The sequence below is a fragment of the Colius striatus genome, chromosome 2 (genome assembly GCF_028858725.1).
Source record: "Colius striatus isolate bColStr4 chromosome 2, bColStr4.1.hap1, whole genome shotgun sequence".
NCBI lineage: Eukaryota > Metazoa > Chordata > Aves > Coliiformes > Coliidae > Colius > Colius striatus.
In genome coordinates, this window is record NC_084760.1 from 21,585,418 (window position 1) to 21,606,885 (window position 21,468).

Below are 21,468 nucleotides of genomic sequence, written 5' to 3' on the forward strand. Positions count from 1 at the left end.
TGAATGTCACTTACGTGCTATCTGAATGTAACAATTGTATGAATATGTTTACCATTGTATTTTTATTTCAACCTAAAATATTGTAAATATGTCTTGTGATTTAACTGCACATGGCAATTAAGCACCACACAGCTGCTTATTCACTGCCTCTCTGGTGGGAGAGAATCGGAAAGGTGAAAGACAGATGGGAGCATTAAAAATAATTGGTTTTTGAGAAGAGGATGATTTTTCTGCTTGGATAACAAGAGCAGGAAAGGAAACTGTGCATACATACTAGAAATTGTTAATTCATTCATTTGGCTTGTCATTCTTATTATGAGGACTCAAGTACTGTGTTCAGTTTTGGGCATCTCACTACCAGAGGTGCTGGAGCGTGTCCAGAGATAGGCAACGAAGCTGGTGAACGATCTGGAGAAAAAGTCTTATGAGGAGCAGCTGAGGAAGCTGGGGATGTTTAGCCTGGAGAAGATGACTCTGAGGGGAGACATAGAATCATAGAATGGTAGGGGTTGGAAGGGACCTTTAGAGATCATCTAGTCCAACCCCCTGCAGAAGCAGGTCAACATGATCACTGTCTCCAACTACCTGAAAGGAGGTTGTGATGAGGTGGGAGTTGGTCTCTTCTCTTCAGTGATGAATAATAGGACAAGAGGAAATGGGCTCAAGTTGCACCTGGGAGCTTTAGCTCAAACATTAGGAAGAACTTTTTAACCAAAAGGGGTTTTAAGCATTGGAAAGGGCTCCCCAGGGAGGTAATGGAGTCTCCATCCCTGGAGAAATTTAAAAGACGCGTAGTTGAGGTGATGAGGGATATGGTTTGCTTATGGTCTTGGCAGTGGTTTATGGTCGAGTCCTTGCATTATGGTGCTGTTCCATGGTGAAACAGAAGAGAAAGTAATCATCATCTCTTGAAATACACAGAAAATACGATTAGGCAGGAATCCCAAGTACTGCTGAGAATAAAAATATAAGAAAATGTCTGAAAACATCAGAAAATATAAGTGGATGAATGTAGAGAAGACCAAATAATTTATGAAAGAAACATTGGATTATGGACTGGGGTACTAATAGTCTATGGATTTGATTGAGACTTAGAAGGTATATTAAGTTACTTTGGGCCATTTTGGTCCACGCTTAAAGTAGAGCGACTTCAGAGAAGGGCAACAAAGGGCTCAATTGCATCTTTCAACTTATACTTTTTAAGAATCTTTTCTGTCCTATGGAAAGATTCATGAGCATATTTGTTAATCAATCATGTCTTTCCCTAATTTCCTCTGGCTTATCAATTTTAGTACCTCTGGCATGTTGATCTTACTAAAGAGACATTACCTACCAACTTTGATGGCTTCATAAGAACACTTAGCATTCTATTTTTGTTAAAAAATTTTGATACTAATAAGACATTTCGTTTCCATGTCAAATAAAGATGGAAACAGTGAGATTGATACTTAGAAGTTTGAATGCTGTAAGGGTAATAAATAAAGAGAAAGCTCTCCATGTTGCACATGATAAAATGTTCATGCTTCTCCTATTTTGTTGCTTAGTTACATGTTGTCCTTTTCTTAGGGATACCAGCTGGTTCATTTAACTGTGATAATTCCTTTTGGAAGCAGATTTAGTTTGATAGGAAAAAAATAGACAGTGAAAACAAGAAATACAATTGTTACCAAAAATTGAAAATTCATATTTTAAAATATGAGACTTTGTATGTGAAGCGTGGTAGCCCTGATGGGCCTATAGGGCAAGTGAGTGCATACATTTTACAGTAGTTCCTCAAGCAAAGATTCTCAGTTTTACTCCAGTATAAAACCATTTTTGTGCTTTTGCCTTAAATGGCTTTTGAAAGCTATTATCTTCAAAGTTTGTTGTAACTAGAAGTAGAGAAAGCAATCTGAATTTAAATGGTCAGTGCTATAAAATACTACATTTTGGTTCCAGACAGTCATGAAATTACAGATTTTAAAATAAGAAAGGGTGGAATCTCAAGTTTTCAGTTGATTATTGGTGGTGCCTTAGATTTTGAAGAGCAGTCGTGTTCTATACAGAGATGGATGTACAAACTGTCTCAATCTGGAATTTCATGGGAGATGTCCATCACGATTTGACTGTGCTGAGTGCTAGAAGTAGACTTGCAGTATGCTGCAACTGCAACAGTAGTGTTTTAGAGACAATTTGTTACGACTTTTTCATACTTTTATTAACCATTATTCATACTTTCATTATATAGCACTACAGTACTGTATATATTCCCATAACCACTGAAATTTGAAACAATGTGAATATGAAAGAGAAATAAATTGATATTGTGGTCTATAACTCTGTAATCTGGCAGGTAAGTGGGGTTTTTTCCCTGTCAGTGAGCCATAGTATACATAGAGAGGCATGATTCTATGATTTTCTGAACATAAATATGGCTAACAAAAATATCTCAGACAAACAGAAGAGAATCAAAAAGCTCCACTAAAGTAGAAATTTTAGCATTTTGCTTAATTGGAAGTTTATATGTTATTTGAAGAGCTTACAGAAAATCCTATAGCCAGGCTGTTCTCAATAATGCCCAGTGATAGAATAAGGGGCAGTGGGTACAAGATGGAACATAAGAGGTTCCAAAGAATCATAAGGAAAGCTTCTTCACTATGAGGATGATGGAGCACTGGCACAGGCTGTCCAGATGAGTTGTGTCTCCTCTGGAGACATTCTAAACCCACCTGGACAAGTTCCTGTGTGATCTACTCTAGGTGGTCCTGCTCTGACAGGGGGATTGGACTAGATAATCTTTCGAGGGCCCTTCCAACTCTCAAGATTCTGTGATCCGGTGATTAACTGACTAATACTTTTGAAGTATCACCTTATATCTTTTTGCACTTGTTCTTTGTAAGGACATCATTGCAAACCTATTAGATCACCTGCAACTCTGGCCAGTACATTATTGTTCTTTACAGTAGGTTGTTGAGTACTTTCCAGACTAGCATTTAACCATGAATGATGGCAGACCGTTTAGATACTCTGTGCAGGAAAACAGATTGTTTTTTCTATATTTTTCTTTCTGTTTTACTTACTTATTTGCTGATACATGTTTTCTGTGTGGTCAGTGATTTTCCTTGTTTGAGATAAATTTGCTTTTATTAATCTTTCTAGCTATATCCCCTGGGGAACTGTGAAAAACAAGCTCTTAATTGACACAGCACAATAGGCTTACAGGTAGTTGTGTAGTCAGTGTTGTTTAGTCAAATGACTTTGCATGAAAAGCTTTTCCTGGAAAGTCAGTCTTTCCTGTTCCCAAGCACATTTTTATATTTTTCTCTAAAGTTATTCCAGTTTGCCTATCTGGTATTCATTTTCTTGGAACACTGTAACTAGTCAACAAAATGTTTCTTCCTCTGAGAAAGGTTTTAGGCATGCATTTATACTCCTATATGTAACTGATTGTTGAAGTAAAACATCAAAGAAAATGGACTGAATGTTTGTGGGCTGACTAGATTGTTGTGATACTTTCAGTTAGTTTTAGTCCAGAAAAATTGAAAACAATTCCCACGAATGGTACCAGAAGATATGTATCAATAGTACCAGAAAATAATGGTTCACCTGGTATTACCTGGTGAAATTGTTTGCTGTGCTATTTGGGAAAGTGAACATAGACATTCTTTAATTGTGGGGTTTTTTTTTTAATAGTTTTGTTGATAGGTTTTTTGGGTTTTTTTCCCTTTAATTGCCAACTTTGTTTATTTTCCATACTCAATACATACAGAAAAGATCAATTGAAGTAACTGGAGAAAAGTGCAAAAGGGAGAAGCATAGTAAGAGGTGAAAATACTTTTTTTTTTTTTAATAAAAAAGTCATTTGGGGCCTGATATGTTTAAATTGTCTTGTCAGGGAAAATAGCACTGGTAAATAAGGACAAGGATAAAAATGATACTTGAATCTCAACTGGAACTCATTTTAGTAGGCATTAGTCAACAGAAAGAAGCAGCTGGAGTGGTTGCTGGCCCTGAGAACGCTCAGCAGCCTGACTGTGTGGTTACAAAGCCACTTTTTTTAATTCTAAAGGATTCTTTATATGAACTGGGGAAAAACTCAAGTTAGCGGAAAAAATAAATAGTCTATGCCATGATCGCTTGTAGTTAATAAAGTGATAGGTTATTGGCCTACTGAAAGAAGTAAAAACATACACTTATTGTCAGTTCTGAACTTTGAACCAAATGGCTGGCAAATTTGGCCAATTTTCCAGTATTCCTTCTAGTTTAATTTATGAAGGTTTGGAACTATTCGCCATGTCTTTACAGTGTCCACAAGCAATAAGTAGTTTAAAAACAGTCTGGTCAGACTGACTTACCCAGAGTTCATCAAAAGCCTCACATAATAAGTAATTTCTCATCATTCAAGTATTTATTTTTGAAAAAAAAAAACTATGGAACATTAGTATAGCTGTACTATCTGGAATGTAATGATATTTAGTGACCAACTGAAGGCTGAATCTTTTATGATGAGTTTGGTATAGTAGCAAAGGCCAGCTGTTTCAACAGTACTTTTGGAATAAAGATGGATAATAGTTTCGTGTATACATAGGATTACCTGTGCTGTTGGATGATTTGCCTGGGGATTTAAGTTGATGTAAACTCTGCAGCTACTTTTCTTCAGGAAACTTTCACAGACATAGTTGATAATTCAGCTGTAAAATGCTGCTCTCAATTCCAGAAAAGTACATCTTCCTCATTACACTGTGACTTTCTTATTCTTAGAGGAAATATGTTTGCACCATTCTGATACATACTAATACAGTCACGTAATGGCTTCACTGAAACCTACTTTGAAATGAGGGTGATGCCTCATGCTGACTTGTGCTGCATACACCTATAAATTTAACACAAAAGACCATATGACTATCTTCAACAGTGGCTGAGGGCAGATGACAGGAATGAACATCTAAGCAGCAGGCAGGAAGTTACACTCCATTGGTACATCATCCCATCTCCCAGAGATCTGAAGCTCAGGAACTTTTAGAGCAACTTTATGACCTTTTGTTTAATAATCTTGATAAACTTTTTTACTTCTGTGATATCTGAGCCCAGAACATCGTGCTCAGGTAAATAAACTGCCAGTGGCTCTAAGCTATGAAAGCCCTGGCAGATGGAGTAGCCAGTGAAAGGAAATACAATCAAATAGAGAAAGAATTAAAAAGACCAAAACAAAGCAAAAAAAGGCAACAGACAAGGCAACAAAAACTATTTTCTGTACTTTCCCCATAATAATGTTCAAGTTATTACAAATGTCTTTTATCAGGAGTCGCATCCAAATTTGTGGTGGAAGATAAAAGCTGCATTTAGTTGTCTTTGTGATCTAGTGCTGGATTTGCACTTCCCTTTCATGTTTTGATATATGCAGACAGAGGGGCTTCATGACAGAGACAAGTAGCCTGAAGAAACAGATGCTATGAGAAGTCCTTCTGCAGGGCTGTGCTATTTACAGAGGGAGGTGACACTTGTTCTGAGCTCCTGAGTTACCACTGCTTAACAAAGTCCCAGAGAAAGGAGAAGCACAGGCTCCAAACAGACCTGCTGGAGAGGCCTTACCCTAATTCACACGTGCAAAGGGGCAGGAAAAAGAGAAGCAGCAGGCAGATGAGTACAGGCATAGTGAGATATTAGGTTTTTTGGGGGCGGGATGGGGAAAAAAAACTCCTTGAAGAAAGGAAGAAGAAAGACCTGAGGGAGAAACATTAGATGATAAACAACTTCTCAGAGAAAGGCTGAAACACTTAGTTTAAATACTTAAATACTTCCTAACATTTCCATCGCCTCACCAGATTTCAGTTACTGATATTGCCAGGGAGGGAGAAGGTTATGGCATGACTGCAAATGTGAGTGGAGGCGTGGATACAAGTCTGAATAGCTATAAGAATTTCTCTTTTTGAGATGGAATGTATTCTATGAAAAGAGTTTTGAAAACTTCTCTTCTAATGCTTTAGATAATTGTGATTTAAATGTACTAAGGGCTTTCCACAAGAGACTTCCGTAAGAAGTCTGCAGAAGTCTCTGTTGAGATGTTTTCCTAACACCAAGTTAAGTTTTTCTTTTGCAGTTGAATTCCAATATGCTTACTTACATCACTCCAAATAGTTCTATTTACTTAGTGTTTACAGTCCTTAAATATCTTTTAGACCATTACTCTTGATCCTTGGCTGTTTCCGAGCCAAATTGAGCTTGTTTACTTCTCTCTTGTCTTTCCCAAGTAGTCCTGTTGTTCAGTGACTCCAAAAGCTTTTCAGTGAGGAAGTGTGCAGTGCAGTTGTCTATGCCTTACCAGTATGTCCCCTGTTTTTATTTTTACTTTCTGTTTTTCTGTTGTGATATAACTATGAATGCTTCTGAACTTTTGTACTTTAGGTATGCAAGTGCATTGAAGATATACTTCTGAGATTTAATTGCTGTTGCACCTAAAAGTTCTTTGGAATGAATACTTATTATATGTCCTTCTTGCTCAATTTTTTCCCTTACGGGTAAACTAACTTTCATTTTCCAGCAAGGCTCTTAATTCACTGCCGATGACAGTATTGCTGATTTGTCTGTGTCTTTTACGTAAGTTCTCTGGCTTCAGTTATCTGTTCAACCTTTTCCCTTAGAATAATTTGTAAATTATTGCCATTTTCTTTAAATTCCAAGGTTACATTTTATCTGTTCTTTTTTTTTTCTTAAATACCCAGCCATCTATTAAGAAACTAAGCGTCTCCCTGTCTTGCTGTTTATCACTTTGCTTTGACAGATTTTCAGGCATTAGAAATTTATCAGTACTGTTACCATTCACAGTAAATTGAGAGAGAGATAATGTATAATCCTGATTTCAGTTGCACTGATGTAAAGTAATGAATAAGGATATAAACAAAAAGTTGTGAAACAGTGCTGATTGACAGTGCTCATGAAATAAGTGTGATTGAGTTTAAGATACCTACGTTTAGTGTTTCTATGTGTAAAGAGGCAGTGGATGTCTAAATGCCTACGTTAGCCAACTGATAATTAACCAATATACCCTAAGAGATATTGCATCCTTAAGCTGTCAAGTATTTTGTCTCGTCCGTGCTGCTGCTTCAAAAGTTTGAATGTATCCCAAATATTTTGTGCCACTGTCTTGTAACAGTGGGTATCTCAAAATGCAGGAGCTATCTATGTTTATGCAATTGGATTCAAAAGTGGATTAAAATTCGGGACTAGTTGTAGTACTTTTCACAGTAGTTGTGTGTCTTCTGAAAAGTTTATGAGAAGACCAAGTTTGAATAAAAATTGTTTTTTTTTTTTTTTGTGGCAAATATAGTGCTTTCACCTAAATTGAAAGGGAACTTTCAGTCCAGAACTTGACTGTGTCAATTGAAAAGGGAATTTTCACTTGTCTTTTTTGCTTAAAATGTCAGCTATGGCACAGCTGTTCTTGGAGCATGTATATATATATGTCACATACGTACTCTTACTGGAGGCTTTGAGTTTAAAGAAACAGTATTTGAGCTGTCTTTGGTGTAGAAAAATCATAGACATTAACATATAGATTGATGATACATATTACAAAAGAAGTAGTCATACAAAGACATGCTCAGTTTTTGCTTTTTGTAGAAGGTGTTTTTCACTTGTCCAAACATTTGCTACACTACTTGTACCAGACAGTGATTCTCATTTGTGACTTTCTGTGAATTTCCTTTTGAATCTTCTGTTTCGGCTTTCCATTAAACATACACATTGACAAGGTGTTTGATTTGCTTTGAAATCCCATGACAAGATCTAGCTCTGAGATGACTATGCAGTTTTGTAAGCTGAAAACTCTTCTTCCATGTCCTATTAATCTTGTGAATTTCAAAATCCAGTTTGTCCAGGAAATTGTACTCCTCTACTTCTTCTCCTCCTACTCAGTTAGAGGGACAAGACAGGGAAATTGCATTTCAGAGATCTAAAATGTGAAACTAAGTTTTATTTATGTAGAATTATATCCTACAGGAAGTCATACAAACTTTTTGCCTTTTTTCTGAAGAAATAAAAAGGATAAACTTTTAAAGGCTTTTTTTGGCTTGGTGAATTATTTCAGCTATCCAGGAGGCCTAGAAGCAATCTGGGAATGCTGCACCCTTTACAATCAAAGCTGATTTTCTTGAAGCTGACTTGATCACTAAAAGTAAAATCCTTGATAAAGGTTTCATATATGACAGAGACCTGGAATTCTGTTTACTTCTATGCTAAACATTACCAGCTGACTCACCGGACATCTGCTCAAAAGTCTTTTGGGAAGAGGGCACAGCAAGTGCTCTCTCGTATTGAACCCAGCAAATAATTTTAGCTCTGCTTATTATTCCCAGGAAGCTCTGACTGGTTTAAAGAAAAAATTAGACTTACAGGTTGCCTTCATTGTATTGAAAAGCTTCTATTATCTCCTTCTTACCAGTGTGGAAATCCTTCCATTAAATTTTGCACTAAGCTTTTAAGACTGAAAGTCACTTAGAAATAAGATCAAATCAAGATAAAATTCTGGGTATTTGAAACTGGATAGTCTGTTTTATGGGATTTGTCAAACTTAGTTTGGGCTTATGTTGGAACACTTGAGCCCAATAGCCTCAGAGTGTTGTTATAGGACAATTTCTCTTCTTGTTTTGTATGTTTTTTCAAAGAAAAAAATCCCTCTTTGTAGCTCATTTTATGCACTGGAATGACATGTTTTTGGCGGATTTAGGTAAAACATCTTCAGTTATTTGCCTTTGTTACTAGATTCTTCTAAAGCATTTGTTAATTTTACATGAAATGTGACTATTTGTGCTCACTGAATTCGATTTACAAAAGCAACTCAGGCATGTATTTTGAGTCTGTAAAGGTTCTCCAGATTTGCCAATGCTGATTTCTAGTAAAGCATTCCTGAAATTCTCTTTTCAGCTTATGAATTATTTAGTATTTCTTTTTGTCATCCTACTCATTCAAATTATTGTTTTGCTTACATAGCGTATTATATATCTTCAAGTTCATAGTTCGTTGAGAATGGAATTTTTATTATTTAGAGATATTATAAAACTAGCTGCATAATATATTAGAAAATTCTTTGTTTGTTTAAGCTTATTCCTGTAACTTGGAAGTAAGGCTTTAAAAGTCCAGGATTTTTCAGCTATTTTTCTATCTACATATGTGGGTTAATTTATTCCTGGTTTTGTGTTGGAATAGAACAGTGTGTTTGTTAACTGTAAAAATTCTAAAATAATGGAGTTTTGCATAAAGTCTGGAGGCTGCATATTTATGATGATGTAGAGATGAAAGCTGATCAAATCTGAAATCTACATCTCAAATGTATTATTAGCAGTCACTAAACTTTATGACCTAAAATGACAGGATTGTAAAAACAGTTCTTTAGTAACCAGGAGGATTACTTTTTCCTTAAATGGGTATTTGGAAATTTGTAGATATAACTTATGAAAAGTCACAAGTCTTTTTTTCTTCTTGTTAGGGATATCAGGGATCATCAGGAACTCCAGGTATCCCTGGAACTCCAGGGGTTCAAGTAAGTTTCTGTTTCATTCCTAGAATCTGAAAATCTGAGACAAATCTTGACAACTCTCTCCCAATATCCACTATTTGTCATTGAGAGTTGAGGTGTGGGGAATGAAAATAGCTCAAGGGATGGCATAAAGTCAAGAGCCATGCTTGGGTAAATTGCTTTGGAACTCCTGTGGCTTTGAGGTTTGTAGGTAGATTGACAATTACACAGCAAAACTAATTGTTGTTATGTAAGGCCTGTAGGAGCAATACTGAGATGAGACTTAGCTATGTTTGATACAGAAGCCAAACAGTAGTTCTATCCATTTTTCTATGAAAACAGTCATCTGAAGCCTTGTTATGGTGATTGATTACCTAGAATTCACATGTACAAAGGAAGGTTTCAGATAAAGCCCAGACTGATGGAGGAAAATTCTTTTTCTTTCTCCGTTGTATTCACTTAGTAGCCCTTACTGGGACAGTTTTTGGAAACCAGTGCTGTGGTTTCCTTGTGACATGATCCAGTCTGGCTGGATAGTCAAGGACTTATTAATTTGTTGAATTAAATATCTGAGATCATGCTGGGGCCAAGAGCAAGCCTGCAGCATGGCATATGTGAAGGCTATCTGATAGACATATGAAAGGAGAGGGACGGACATCTGTAGACTAGTATAGACCTGGTGATGTCCTTTGTTCCTGGGATGGTCCTTGGTTAGAACAAAGAGTTGTTCTGGTATTTCCTTGTCATGAGTTATGATAGTGTGCCATATTCATGCTTTTCATGCTTGTTTCTGCTTTTGCACCCAGTTACTGAAATGTTGTGATCAGCCAACTGACACATCACTGGGTCAAATTGTACTACACTTCTGTGTTTCATTCTGTATCAGATTATATCAGTATTTCATCTGATTTTTAGTTTTTTCTCTCTTAGGGACCACGTGGCTTACCAGGTATCAAGGGAGAGCCAGGAAAAGATGGGGCTAAGGTAAGGGAAAAAAACCCAGTAACAAATAAAAACACTTTACTGTTACCATTCATCATTTTTGGTTGTACAGTTAATAGTGTCAATATTTTCACATGAGGCTTCTGTGACAATTGTTTACTAAAAAGATAAAAAAGAAGGAATAAGAACCTTAAATTTGGAATGTTACTTCAATTCTAAATCTGATCTGCTTTGTTTAATAAAGTTTATATAGGCTTGAGCAGTGCTGGTAACACACTGAATAGCTTATATTTTAAAAAGCATATCTAAATGTATGTACCTGCAAACATGATACAGACATCTGTCAGAATAGTTTATTTCTATCTCTTTTCACCCTTTTTCTCTGTAAGTGAACATCCAGGTGAGCAAGGTGAGAGTTTTTTAATGGCACTTTTTATCAGAGAACACTAACCGAAACCAAAACATTTTGTGGAAGAATTCTTGCTGAGGTGTAGCCAGTAGCTTGGAGCTGCAGACAGATGTGGAAGCTTATATATAACTCCCTTCTGATAATCAGGGTAAACTTAAATCTGGATTTCCTGTACTCTCACACTGAAAAAACTAGCCACTAGCTATTGGCAAGTATCATTGGGATGTAAATGTCAGTGTCCACCCTTCTCTCACACTCTTGCCCTATTTTGGGAAAAATTCTAAGTTCGTCATGATAAAAACACATTTTGCTTTTGATTTATTAAAATTTAAGAGCCTTTCTGTAAAACAAACACTCATTTTCCAAACGGTTTTTACTATACATTTTCCTTCTTCTAAAGTTCCCGATATTAAAAGCACATCCTTAAATTCTTCAGCACCATTCAACAGATTCTGGAATGCATGATTAGAGTTGAAAAATGTGCTTATATATTCTGTGCCTTAGACGTCCTAATCGATCTTAAATGTTAGCCTAATTGATCGGTTAGTATTGGGCAATGTGCAGAAGGTAAGATAGTGATGGTGAAAAACTCTGTTCTCGTGGCAGTGCACAGTTGTGACAGATAGAATATTTCCTAATGCTCAGTGCAGCCTTGCCTGAAATGTGCCAAAAATTAGGGCTTCCACCACTGTTTTTGAAAACTTCTTCCATTTTAAAATAGGTCTTGCCATTAGGATTTTTTTCCTGATGATTCAGCCCAAATTTTCATCTCTTAATTTCATCCCATCACTTGTAAAGTTTCTGTAGCAACTAATTTAAAACTGTTTCCATTGCCAAGTGTTTTAGTTTGTCCAGTAATTGAATCACCCCTTCTGAGCAGAAAAGGAGTCTCCATTATTTTTCATTAAGAAGCAATAGTTGTATGAACTGTTTAGTTTATAAGCTTTGATGATTTTTTTGATCTCCATTCCATTGCTTGTTTTCAATCCTTATTTGTTGAGAGATATTTTGATAGCATTAACCCACAAGCTGTCGTTCCTGTGGTCACGTTTCTGTCTTCTGGGAATATGTGACAGACCCCTCCAAATCTCTTCAGACATTATTGATTTTGATAAATACCACTAATACATGTTTTCTTCTATCCTTTGTCTTAGAACTTGAATATTACATAAAATTACTTTCTGAACATAATATACTCTTCCTCCTTTATGATTTAAATATATTAAACAAATTGAAATATATTGGTCAATATAAAGCTATATATTAACAGAGAGCAAACATCGTGGTTGTCCAAAAACAATTTGGTGTCCTGTGTGAAGTAGATCCTATCTACTGAAACAAACAACTAAGCTTGTTTTTATTGTTTTGAGCTAGGTAGTATCTAGTTATAATTTAAGCTCTTGTTGCAGCTGCTGAAGGGAGCTTGCATGGAAGTTGGCAGATAAATATCTTAAGTACCAATAGCAAAATTTTTGGAATTCCTGATATCCAACGCTTGTGAGGACCATAAGAAGAACTGATGTTTTGACTTGTGATTTCAGTTGCTGATTGCTTTAACGAAAATAGGTTCTTTCTTTCACTGAAATGAGAACTCATTTGTCGAAGTGCCAAGTTGTTTTCTTGATGTATTTTTGTTTAATTTTGTTTGTTTTTTTTAGAGAAAGTGCTCGATACTTTAGTTTTTAATACTTCACTCACTTATCCAGGTTAAACTGGTGAGAAATTTGATAAGGTTATTGGATCTTTGATATTTTCAGTAAGAGGCAGGAGCAAAGCCATCCCAGATTTAGGGAATTTCCGTATTCTTTGGGAATTCTGAATGAATGGTAGAACTATTGCAGCTGCTGCAGAAGTTTTCAAAGCTTTATTTCCCCTTGTCAAAAAAAAATTGCTACTTTTGAAACTCTGTAAGCCTTATTAATTACAGTAAAATTTATTTATTTATCTAATGATTTTTTTTCTTATATATATTGAATATTGTTTAAAGATCAACAGACTCATCAGTCAGCATACCAATGTTATGTAGTTGATACAATGGTAAATAACGTCTTTCCACTATTTGTTCAGCATTGGGAATATTAATGTCATTGTAGTATATTGCCATTGTTTTAGATACAAGGATTTAAAAATATGTTTGCTCTTTTAGGGTGACCGTGGAATACCTGGTTTTCCTGGATTACATGGAATGCCATCACCAAAGGTAGAAACTAAATATTACTTGTTACAATATTCATGTGTTTCAGCTTGCTCTAGAGCTTAAAGGAGAAAAAAAAAGTAGTATATATAGTATGGTGTCAGTGCATTTGTTGACCTAAAACGAATAGCTATGTTGAAATTGAAGGAAGATACATGCCATGGGACTTAATTCCATCCATATGAAGAAACAAAAACTGCCTGTATTTTTTCCATTTGGTTCTATTCAATGGGACCTTACATTAATTACTTTGAACTTTCATTTTATAACTATGTAGAACCTTTTTCATACCAAATAATGTCAAAAAAAAGTAATTGTATTATTTTCTAGAAGTTAAACAATTTGAGTGACAGCATTTAGAAGGACAACGCGTTTTTAACATGTATTTTCCCCCCAGATCACCATATGTTTTGCTCTTCTATGTTAGTACTCAGCTGAATTATTAGTAAAACTACTTCTTAGGTTTTTCCAAATATGTGTTTCAAACTTTTTAAATAAAGTTTTCATAACAGTGCAGCGCTTTTCAAAGAACTAAATCTTCCCTTGAGAACCTACCTATATTGAAGTAACTGGAACTTGAAGTGCCATCCATTGAAATTAGAAACAGTAGGCCTGTGAGCTGTGGATTGTCTCACCAACAGTGTTGGCCATTCTGGGCTTCTGTTCTAGGAGAGCTTGGAAAAATCAAGATTTGTCTGGAACATATGTTTTTTTAATATCAGATGGAGCTCTTTGCCTGCTTGATTTTATGTCAGCTATGCATGGATACATTGTGTGTATATATATATATATATTATTTTTTCTATTTTATAATTAACTTACACATATTTTGTCTAGGGAGAAAGGGGCCCTAAAGGGGATCAAGGAGTGCCAGGAATATATGGAAAAAAGGCAAGTAAATTTATAATCCTAAAATAAAATGTTTTTGATATCTGTGGTGAGGTGACCTTGGCTGGCTGCCTGATGCCCCCAGCCACCCACTAGCCACCCTCTCATTCCCTCTTCTCAACAGTAGAGGGGGAGAAAATAAGATGGAAAAGCTTGTGGGCCATGTAAAGGCAGGGAGATCACCTATCAGTTAGTGTCATGGGCAAAACAGACTTGACTTGGGGAAAATTAATTTATTTATTAATTTATTTGCTTCATGTATTTATTGATCTAGAGTTTTAATCAATTTGAAAGAGTGTGTGTGTTCACATTTCTGTATTTTAAAGCATATTTATGTTTCCATAACAGGAAGCAGTTATTGACCATTACCTGTATTAAGAAAGAAACAGATACACCACACATTGTTGAAATAAAAAGTAACATACAGGAATTGCATATGGTGAATTTGCAGCATAAACATTGAGCACTACTTACTTTTCATTTGCTACATTTCTCAGGGCTCAAAAGGAGAGAAAGGGGACACAGGGTTTCCAGGAATGCCTGGGCGATCTGTAAGTTTCATGAAGACAATTTGCCTTGAACTCTTTCATGTTAATTCACCTACTGATGACTGCTAACCATTGCCACAGGGAGACCCTGGCAGAAGTGGGAAAGATGGATTACCGGGAAGTCCTGGTTTCAAGGTACGTACAGATGCATATTCATATCTCGCTGTAGTCTTCAGTAGCATTGCTATTGGTGTAAATATACCCAGTTATTCTGTGGAGAATTACTGGAAATGAAAATGATGTGTATTACTGAGAAATGCCAAAGTTTGCTGCAGTCAATGGGCAGACTTTACTAATTTCAGTTAGGGGCAAAGCTTTTATTAAGAGTACATTAGTGATCAGTGTTTATAGTTCATCTCTCATATTGTGTTGGTGTTTCTCTAATTCTGTGAGCCTGTTAAATAAATTTATAAGCATGCATATGCTGCAGAATATACCTGTTGTATACAGTTAGGAAGGACATAATCTAATTATTGTTATTGTTGCTTTTGAAGGGAGCTGGATGAAAGTTAGGGGAAAACACTTTCAGTATTGGATTCATGTTTATGTTTGTATTCACTTTCAGTATTGGATTCATGTTTACATTTGTATTCTCTTCACTATGCAATTGCTCCTTATATTTAGTTTAGAGCAATTTTTCAAGTGGGCTGTCTACTGTAAAAAAAATAGACAGGATCTGATATTTCTATAATATATTGCAGTCTGAGAGTTCATTGGATGTTTTGTTTACCCATTGTTTGCCCTGTTCTAATTTGTGAAAGGATGGACTTTAGAAGTATCAGTTCTAAGTTCAAATGAAAAAAAAATAATATGTAATGTAAATGTTCAGTTGAATTGGTCTAAAGAAGCTTTTTAACAACAGCTTTGTTCCTGTAATATTTTTCTTAATAATAATGAAGTGATTTAAGAGTCCTCAAGATTAATGTCCTCAAGAGGACTTTGAGTATCTACTGGACCAATCTCCTGCTCACAAATAGGACAACACTGAATCCATATCAAGTTACTCAGCTGTGTCATGATAACCTCCAAGGGTGGAAGCTGCACAACTAGACAGCTTCATCCATACTTGTCTGCCTTCACGGTGAAGAATATTTCACCCTTATTTGCAGCAGGAAATATCTCCATGTGCTGACAACTGAATCAAGCTTACTAAATATAATAAATGGAGCCTCTAAAGTCTTTCATCTGCTGACTGTTAAGTATTATGCTTTTGTCAGATCACTTTGAATTTTGCAAACCTGTTGTGGTGGTTTAGCCCTCGCTGAGTGCCAAGTGCTCACCAAGTCATTCTATCACTCCCCTTCCTAAACTGGACAAGGGAGAGAGAGGTATAACAAAGGGCTTGTGATTTGATGTAAGGACAGGGAGACCACTCAGCAATTACTGTCATGGGCAAAACAAACTCAACTTGGTGAGAAATGGTTTGATTTATTAATGAACAATTAAAACAGAGTAGGAAAAATGAGAAATAAAACCCAAATCTTAACGGTGCATGGGGACGAAGAATGGAGGTTACAATCAGTTCATTACAGAGGGACTTTGCTGGGGGAGGCCTCTTCACACTTCCCACTACTCCAGTGTGGAGTCTCTCCCATGGGATACAGTCCTTCATGAACTTTTCCAATGTGGGTCCTTCCCACAGGTTACATTTCTTCACAAACTGCTCCAGCATTGGTCGTTCCCACAGGGTGCAGCTCTTCACACACTGCCCCATCCATGGGGAAAACAGTCCTTCAGGAACAGACTACACTTGCGTGGGATCCCAAAGGGTAACAGGTCCTGAGAGCAAACCTCGTCCAGTGTGGACTCCTTTCTCCATGGGTTCCCAGGAGAACTTGTTCCTGCAAAGGCTTCCTACTGAGTCCCAGTCTTCTTCAGGCATCCACCTGCTCAGTGTGGGGTCCTCCATGGGCTGTCAGTGGATCACTGCTCCCCTGTGGCCACCAAGGGCACAGCTGCCTCACCATGGGCTGCACCATGGTCACGGAGGAATCTCTCTTTCATTGCTTGGGCACCTCCTTCCCCTCCTTCTCCAATGACCATGGTGTCTGCAGAGATGTTCTCATGTTCTCACTCCCTTCTGTTGCTGTTGCAGTTCAGCATCTGTGCAGCAACTTCTTTCTCTTCTCCGATAAGTTATCTGTGGAGGCATTACCTCCAGTGCTAATTGGCCAGTCCTTAGCAGCAGTATCAAATCAGAGCTCACTGACACAGTCCCTATCAGATACAGGGGAAGCTTCCAACAGCTCTTTTTTAGAAGAAACTACTCCTGTATCCCCACCTTACTACCAAAACCTGACCACACAAAACCCTTACAAGTATTTACTGGTTTTGGGTATGCCAGGTGACCTCTAAGTTCAATTTCAGCAGGACACAGGTCTCCTGTAGGGAATACTTGTCAGCCCGATGTGGAAGCCTTGGCTGTCCTAGAGCCCCTCAGGTAGCACCAGGCATATGTGACTAACTGAATTAAGCCCCCATTTGCTGTAGTGGGATCTTAGATCCCTAATATATCACTATACAATGTCAGGTAGAAAAACACATGTAAATGTCTTAAACTGAAGCTGAAGCAGGGTATTACCACTTACATAAAACACTATCACTCTAAAAATTGCGCAGTTTACTAACTGTATAGCTAAGAATGCTGCAATTAAAAAATGTATTAAAACACACCTAAAATAACAGCCTTTAAAAAGTACTTATAAAATTTCACTTTTATGGTAGATAAACTTAATATTTCCCATTTTATTTATTCTCTTGAAGGCTTAATGACACTGGACTAAAAAGTAATGGAATAACTTTATTTTATGTCAAATTGGTGTACTGCTTTTTTTTAACTGTCACTAAGTTTACCCCCTTAAGTATGTTAGTAAGAGAAGTTGTAAACCTTAATTATGGGGAAAAAAAAGTTTCTTATTGCTCATTTTTCTGACATTAACTTCAGCAACCAACAACAGATTGTTTCTGTGATACTGAAGGACTTTTTCTTTTATTTGTTACTCGGTTTCCTTTTCAGTACTCCTACATTAATTTCATTTTGATCTTCAAATCCCATTGATAGCTCCCTGCAAATTATCATAAATATTTATCTACAAGAACATGTATCTTTGACACTTGCAAATATGTCAGGCAAAGACAATGTAAGAGGCATTCTTAAAACACTCAGATAAGTTTGTGTCTATGGTCCTAATAGCTACCTATGTTGCCATTAAAATTGGTAGAAGTCTGGTATCACCAATGGAGTCTGAAGAACAGTTCAGCTCAAAGAAGGCAGACTTCTGGATTCAGTCGCCTACATAAAGTGTCTGGTGCATTTCAGATGCATTAGTGTCCAAAGCATTCTAAGAGAGATGGCAAATATGACATAAGTCCAATGGAAAGCCAGTGCCTTTCTGGAGTGGGAGTAGGAACCCAGACAGCACACCCTTGGATATGCCAAATATGACCAAATGTCTGACGAAACTGAGCTCCTCGTAGCTAGTCAAATGAATCAAGCCTCCATCAATTGTCTTGACTAGACTTCTGTTGTCTGTGATAGGAGCTTAGTTATCTACAGGAATTTATTCTTAGACACACACACACACACACACAAGCAAACACTATGATATATCTGCGAAGCTGGGGGAGAAATTTCTTCTCTGGTACTACAGAAAGTAGTCAAAAATAAGATAGTAGTTTTTTTTCCTCTCTGGTGTTCAATCACATTGAAAGGTAATAGTTGCAGTTGGTTAACATAAATTTTTCATTGTCACTGGTGGCCCTTTAGAGTGAAGTATTATATTGATAAAGCATGAATTTGGAGAGCATTTTGATCTGTTTTTATGCTTGTAAAAAATATAAAGGTATTTCAGTGTATTAGCTGTGTGAACCTGTATGCATTTAATCTGAAAGACTTTTTTTTTTTACTAGTTTCTTAATTATTGTAGTACAAAAATATTACATACTCATTGGTTTGTATTCATTTTTTAATATAATAGTTAACAGAAGCCATATTCTTCATTCAAACGTTTTGTCAACGTTTTGTCAGCTTGACTTCAACATCTGCTTGCTATAAAACGTCGTTTCATTCTGGGTCTGTAATCAAATTCTGAGCAGTAACAAGCAGGCTGTCTTTGAAGGAAATTTCTGCTGGAGCTTTCCTGTTTTCTTACAGTGTTCATTCTGGAAGAGACTGTGGAAAAAAAGCAAGACTTGAAACCCAAATGCTACACATTGTTCGAGTTTTTCTAATTTTAAGTTAATTATTGCCAGATTATTTTATATATGTTCATTAATGTATCTTTGCATTTGTTTTCTGTGCTTTTATTTCTGGAATTCTTTTTCACATTTTAAGATTTTTTTTTGTGTTATATGTATTTTGAGTAAGGACAAAAAGATTTGATCATACCTGGGACTGCTGTATTCTGGAGTGCTTTAAAATACTTTTTAGGCTACTAGTTGTACTAGCAATTTGACCATAGGAAGTTATTACTGTTTCATGTGTTTCTGCAGCCAGTGATTTCTGTTCTGATTCAAAAGACTGTTGTCTCATCTCTTTTTGCAAACTGTTTGACCGGTGTCTGTTGGGTGCAGCAAGAGGGAATATCAGATTGATAACACTTCTTATTGTGCTCAAAACTGTTTTTAGAGATATTTGATGAATCCTTGATCACGTGTATTGGTTTTACATTTTACTTACATTCAAAATAATAATTAACAATGTAAAATAATTATTTCGATTATTACTATTATTTCTATTATGCAATGTAAGTTGGTTTTTTTTAAATATTGAATTTTACAGTCTTTTTTATTTTGAAGGGAGAAGTTGGGCAGCCTGGATCTCCAGGTCAGGAAGGGCATCGAGGAGAACCCGTAAGTGATTAAATTGCTGGCATTTTGTACTGATTTGTTTGAGGCTTTTTTAGTTAATGGATGTTATACTTCATGTTTCATCCATGTTAAGTGGAGTTGGTTGATATGTCTGTTTTTGTAAAAGTGCTATTTTATTTTCTGGTATTCGTCTTTAAATTTGGATTTAGTAAAAAAAAATAGACAAGCCTTCAAAGATACCTTAAAAGATTCTTAACTGCTCTTAGGGTACATAACTGCTTTGTGTATATGTTACAGAATTGTCTCATTATTGACTTAGAATCATTTCAACTGGAAGAGACCTTCAAAATCATCAAGTCCAGCCTTTGTCCCAGCCCTGTCAACCACTAGACCATTTCCCTAAGTGCAACATCCAACCGTGTGTCAAACACCTCCAGGGACAGTGACTCCACCACCTCCCTGGGCAGCCTGTTCCAATGCCTGACAACCCTTTCAGGAAAGAAATTCCTCCTCATAGCCAGCCTGAACCTCCCCTGGCACAACTTGAGGCCATTTCCTCTTGTTCTATTGCTTGTTATTAGGGAGAATAGACTAACCCCCTCCTTGCTACAGCTTCCTTTCAGGTAGTTGTAGAGAGTGATAAGGTCTCCCCTGAGCCTTCTTTTCTCCAGGCTAAACGACCCCAGATCCCTCAGCTGTTCCTCATAGAAGACATGCTCCAAATCCTTTACTAGCTTGGTAGCCCAGCTCTGGATCCTCTTCCAGCACCTCAGTGTCCTTCTTGTAGAGAGGGGCCCAAAACTGCACACAGTATTCAAGGTGCGGCCTCACCAAAGCCAAGCACAGGGGAATGATCACCTCCCTGCTCCTGCTGAGAACATTCTTCCTGATCCAGGCCAGGATGCCATTGGCCTTCTTGGCCACCTGGACACACCACTGCCTCCTGTTCAGCCATTGTCAACCAACACTGCAAGGTCCCTCTCTGCCTGGCAGCTTTCCAGCCACTCTTCCCCAAGCCTGTAGCACTGCTGGGGGTTGTTGTGGCCCAAGTGCAGGACCCAGCACTTGGCCTTATTGAAACTCCTGGCACTGGCCTTAGCCTAGCCATCCAGCTTATCTAGATCTCTCTATAAAGCTTCCCTACTCTGAAGCAGATCGACACTTTCACCCAGCTTGACGTCATCTGCAGACTTACTAAGGGTACACTCTATCCCCTCACCCAGATCATTAGTAACGATGTTAAACAGGAATGGACCCAGCACTGAGCCCTGGGGGACACCACTCGTGACTGATCGCCAACTGGTTTTAACCCCATTAACCACAACTCATTGGACTCAACCATTCTTTTGTGTTGCTGGTATGGTGAGATATTGATACATGAGGAAAACTTCTGAGTATTTTTACCTGTAATTTGTGCAACATGATATATGTTCTTTCATATACTTTGTAGTTGCACTTTTAGTTTATCTTTTCACTGTGTTTCCTCCCCCTCTCCTTTGTCCAGTTTTATTGGTCTTCTACTTTATTGCATCTTGTTATTCCACCCATCTTATCTATATCTATGTTCTTGCTTAGCTGAAGAACATGCTGCTGTACTTTTGTTTTGCTTATTTCCAAAGTTGTTGTTTCTCTACTGGTGTTTGGGCAACTCCTCACAACAGCTCATTTTTCCTTCTCTTTATATGTAGTAGCTAACCTTTGTTGTTTCCTTGTCTGAGTCTTGAAGGCCACCAAACTACTTGAAACAGAAGAGCCAAGATGTCTGTAGAAATAACTGAAAGCTTTGAGTATGAAAGTGAGCCAAGTGTCTTCAAACCATTAGTAATTATTCTATTGGTAGAACACTTCCTTCCAGATGAATTACATTTTAAATTCCATTTTTAATTGTAAGATAGGGAAATAAAACTTTATACATTCAGATTTGTTTTATGACATTGCATTTAATGAGAGGCAGTGTTTCATGGTACTGAAATCTGGTAGAGTTTTGGTAAGTAGGAGGTGGAAGTAACACTCCCAGCTGAAAAATATCAAGCTCTTTTGTTGATTTTTTTTTTTATGTATTCACCAAAACTTCTTAAATGCTGTGAATAGCCTGTAAAATCTTTCCCAAGAGACTTTCTTCCCACTTGGCTGGTTTAAGTGAAGAACACAGATAACTCCTCACTTGAAGACATTTTTCCCTCTT

General features: G+C 36.9%; 1 protein-coding gene across 4 annotated transcripts in view; it reads left to right on the top strand.

The window, feature by feature from the left end:
• Positions 1-21,468, top strand: part of COL21A1 (collagen type XXI alpha 1 chain) — a 107,084-nt gene that overhangs the window by 39,841 nt on the left and 45,775 nt on the right. For all 4 annotated transcript variants that reach the window (XM_061989716.1, XM_061989719.1, XM_061989718.1 and 1 more), the window contains 7 exons: positions 9,464-9,517; positions 10,424-10,477; positions 12,991-13,044; positions 13,876-13,929; positions 14,424-14,477; positions 14,556-14,609; positions 19,272-19,325. In XM_061989716.1, coding sequence (XP_061845700.1) covers positions 9,464-9,517; positions 10,424-10,477; positions 12,991-13,044; positions 13,876-13,929; positions 14,424-14,477; positions 14,556-14,609; positions 19,272-19,325 — 378 coding nt within the window. The remainder of the gene's footprint in view (positions 1-9,463; positions 9,518-10,423; positions 10,478-12,990; positions 13,045-13,875; positions 13,930-14,423; positions 14,478-14,555; positions 14,610-19,271; positions 19,326-21,468) is intronic.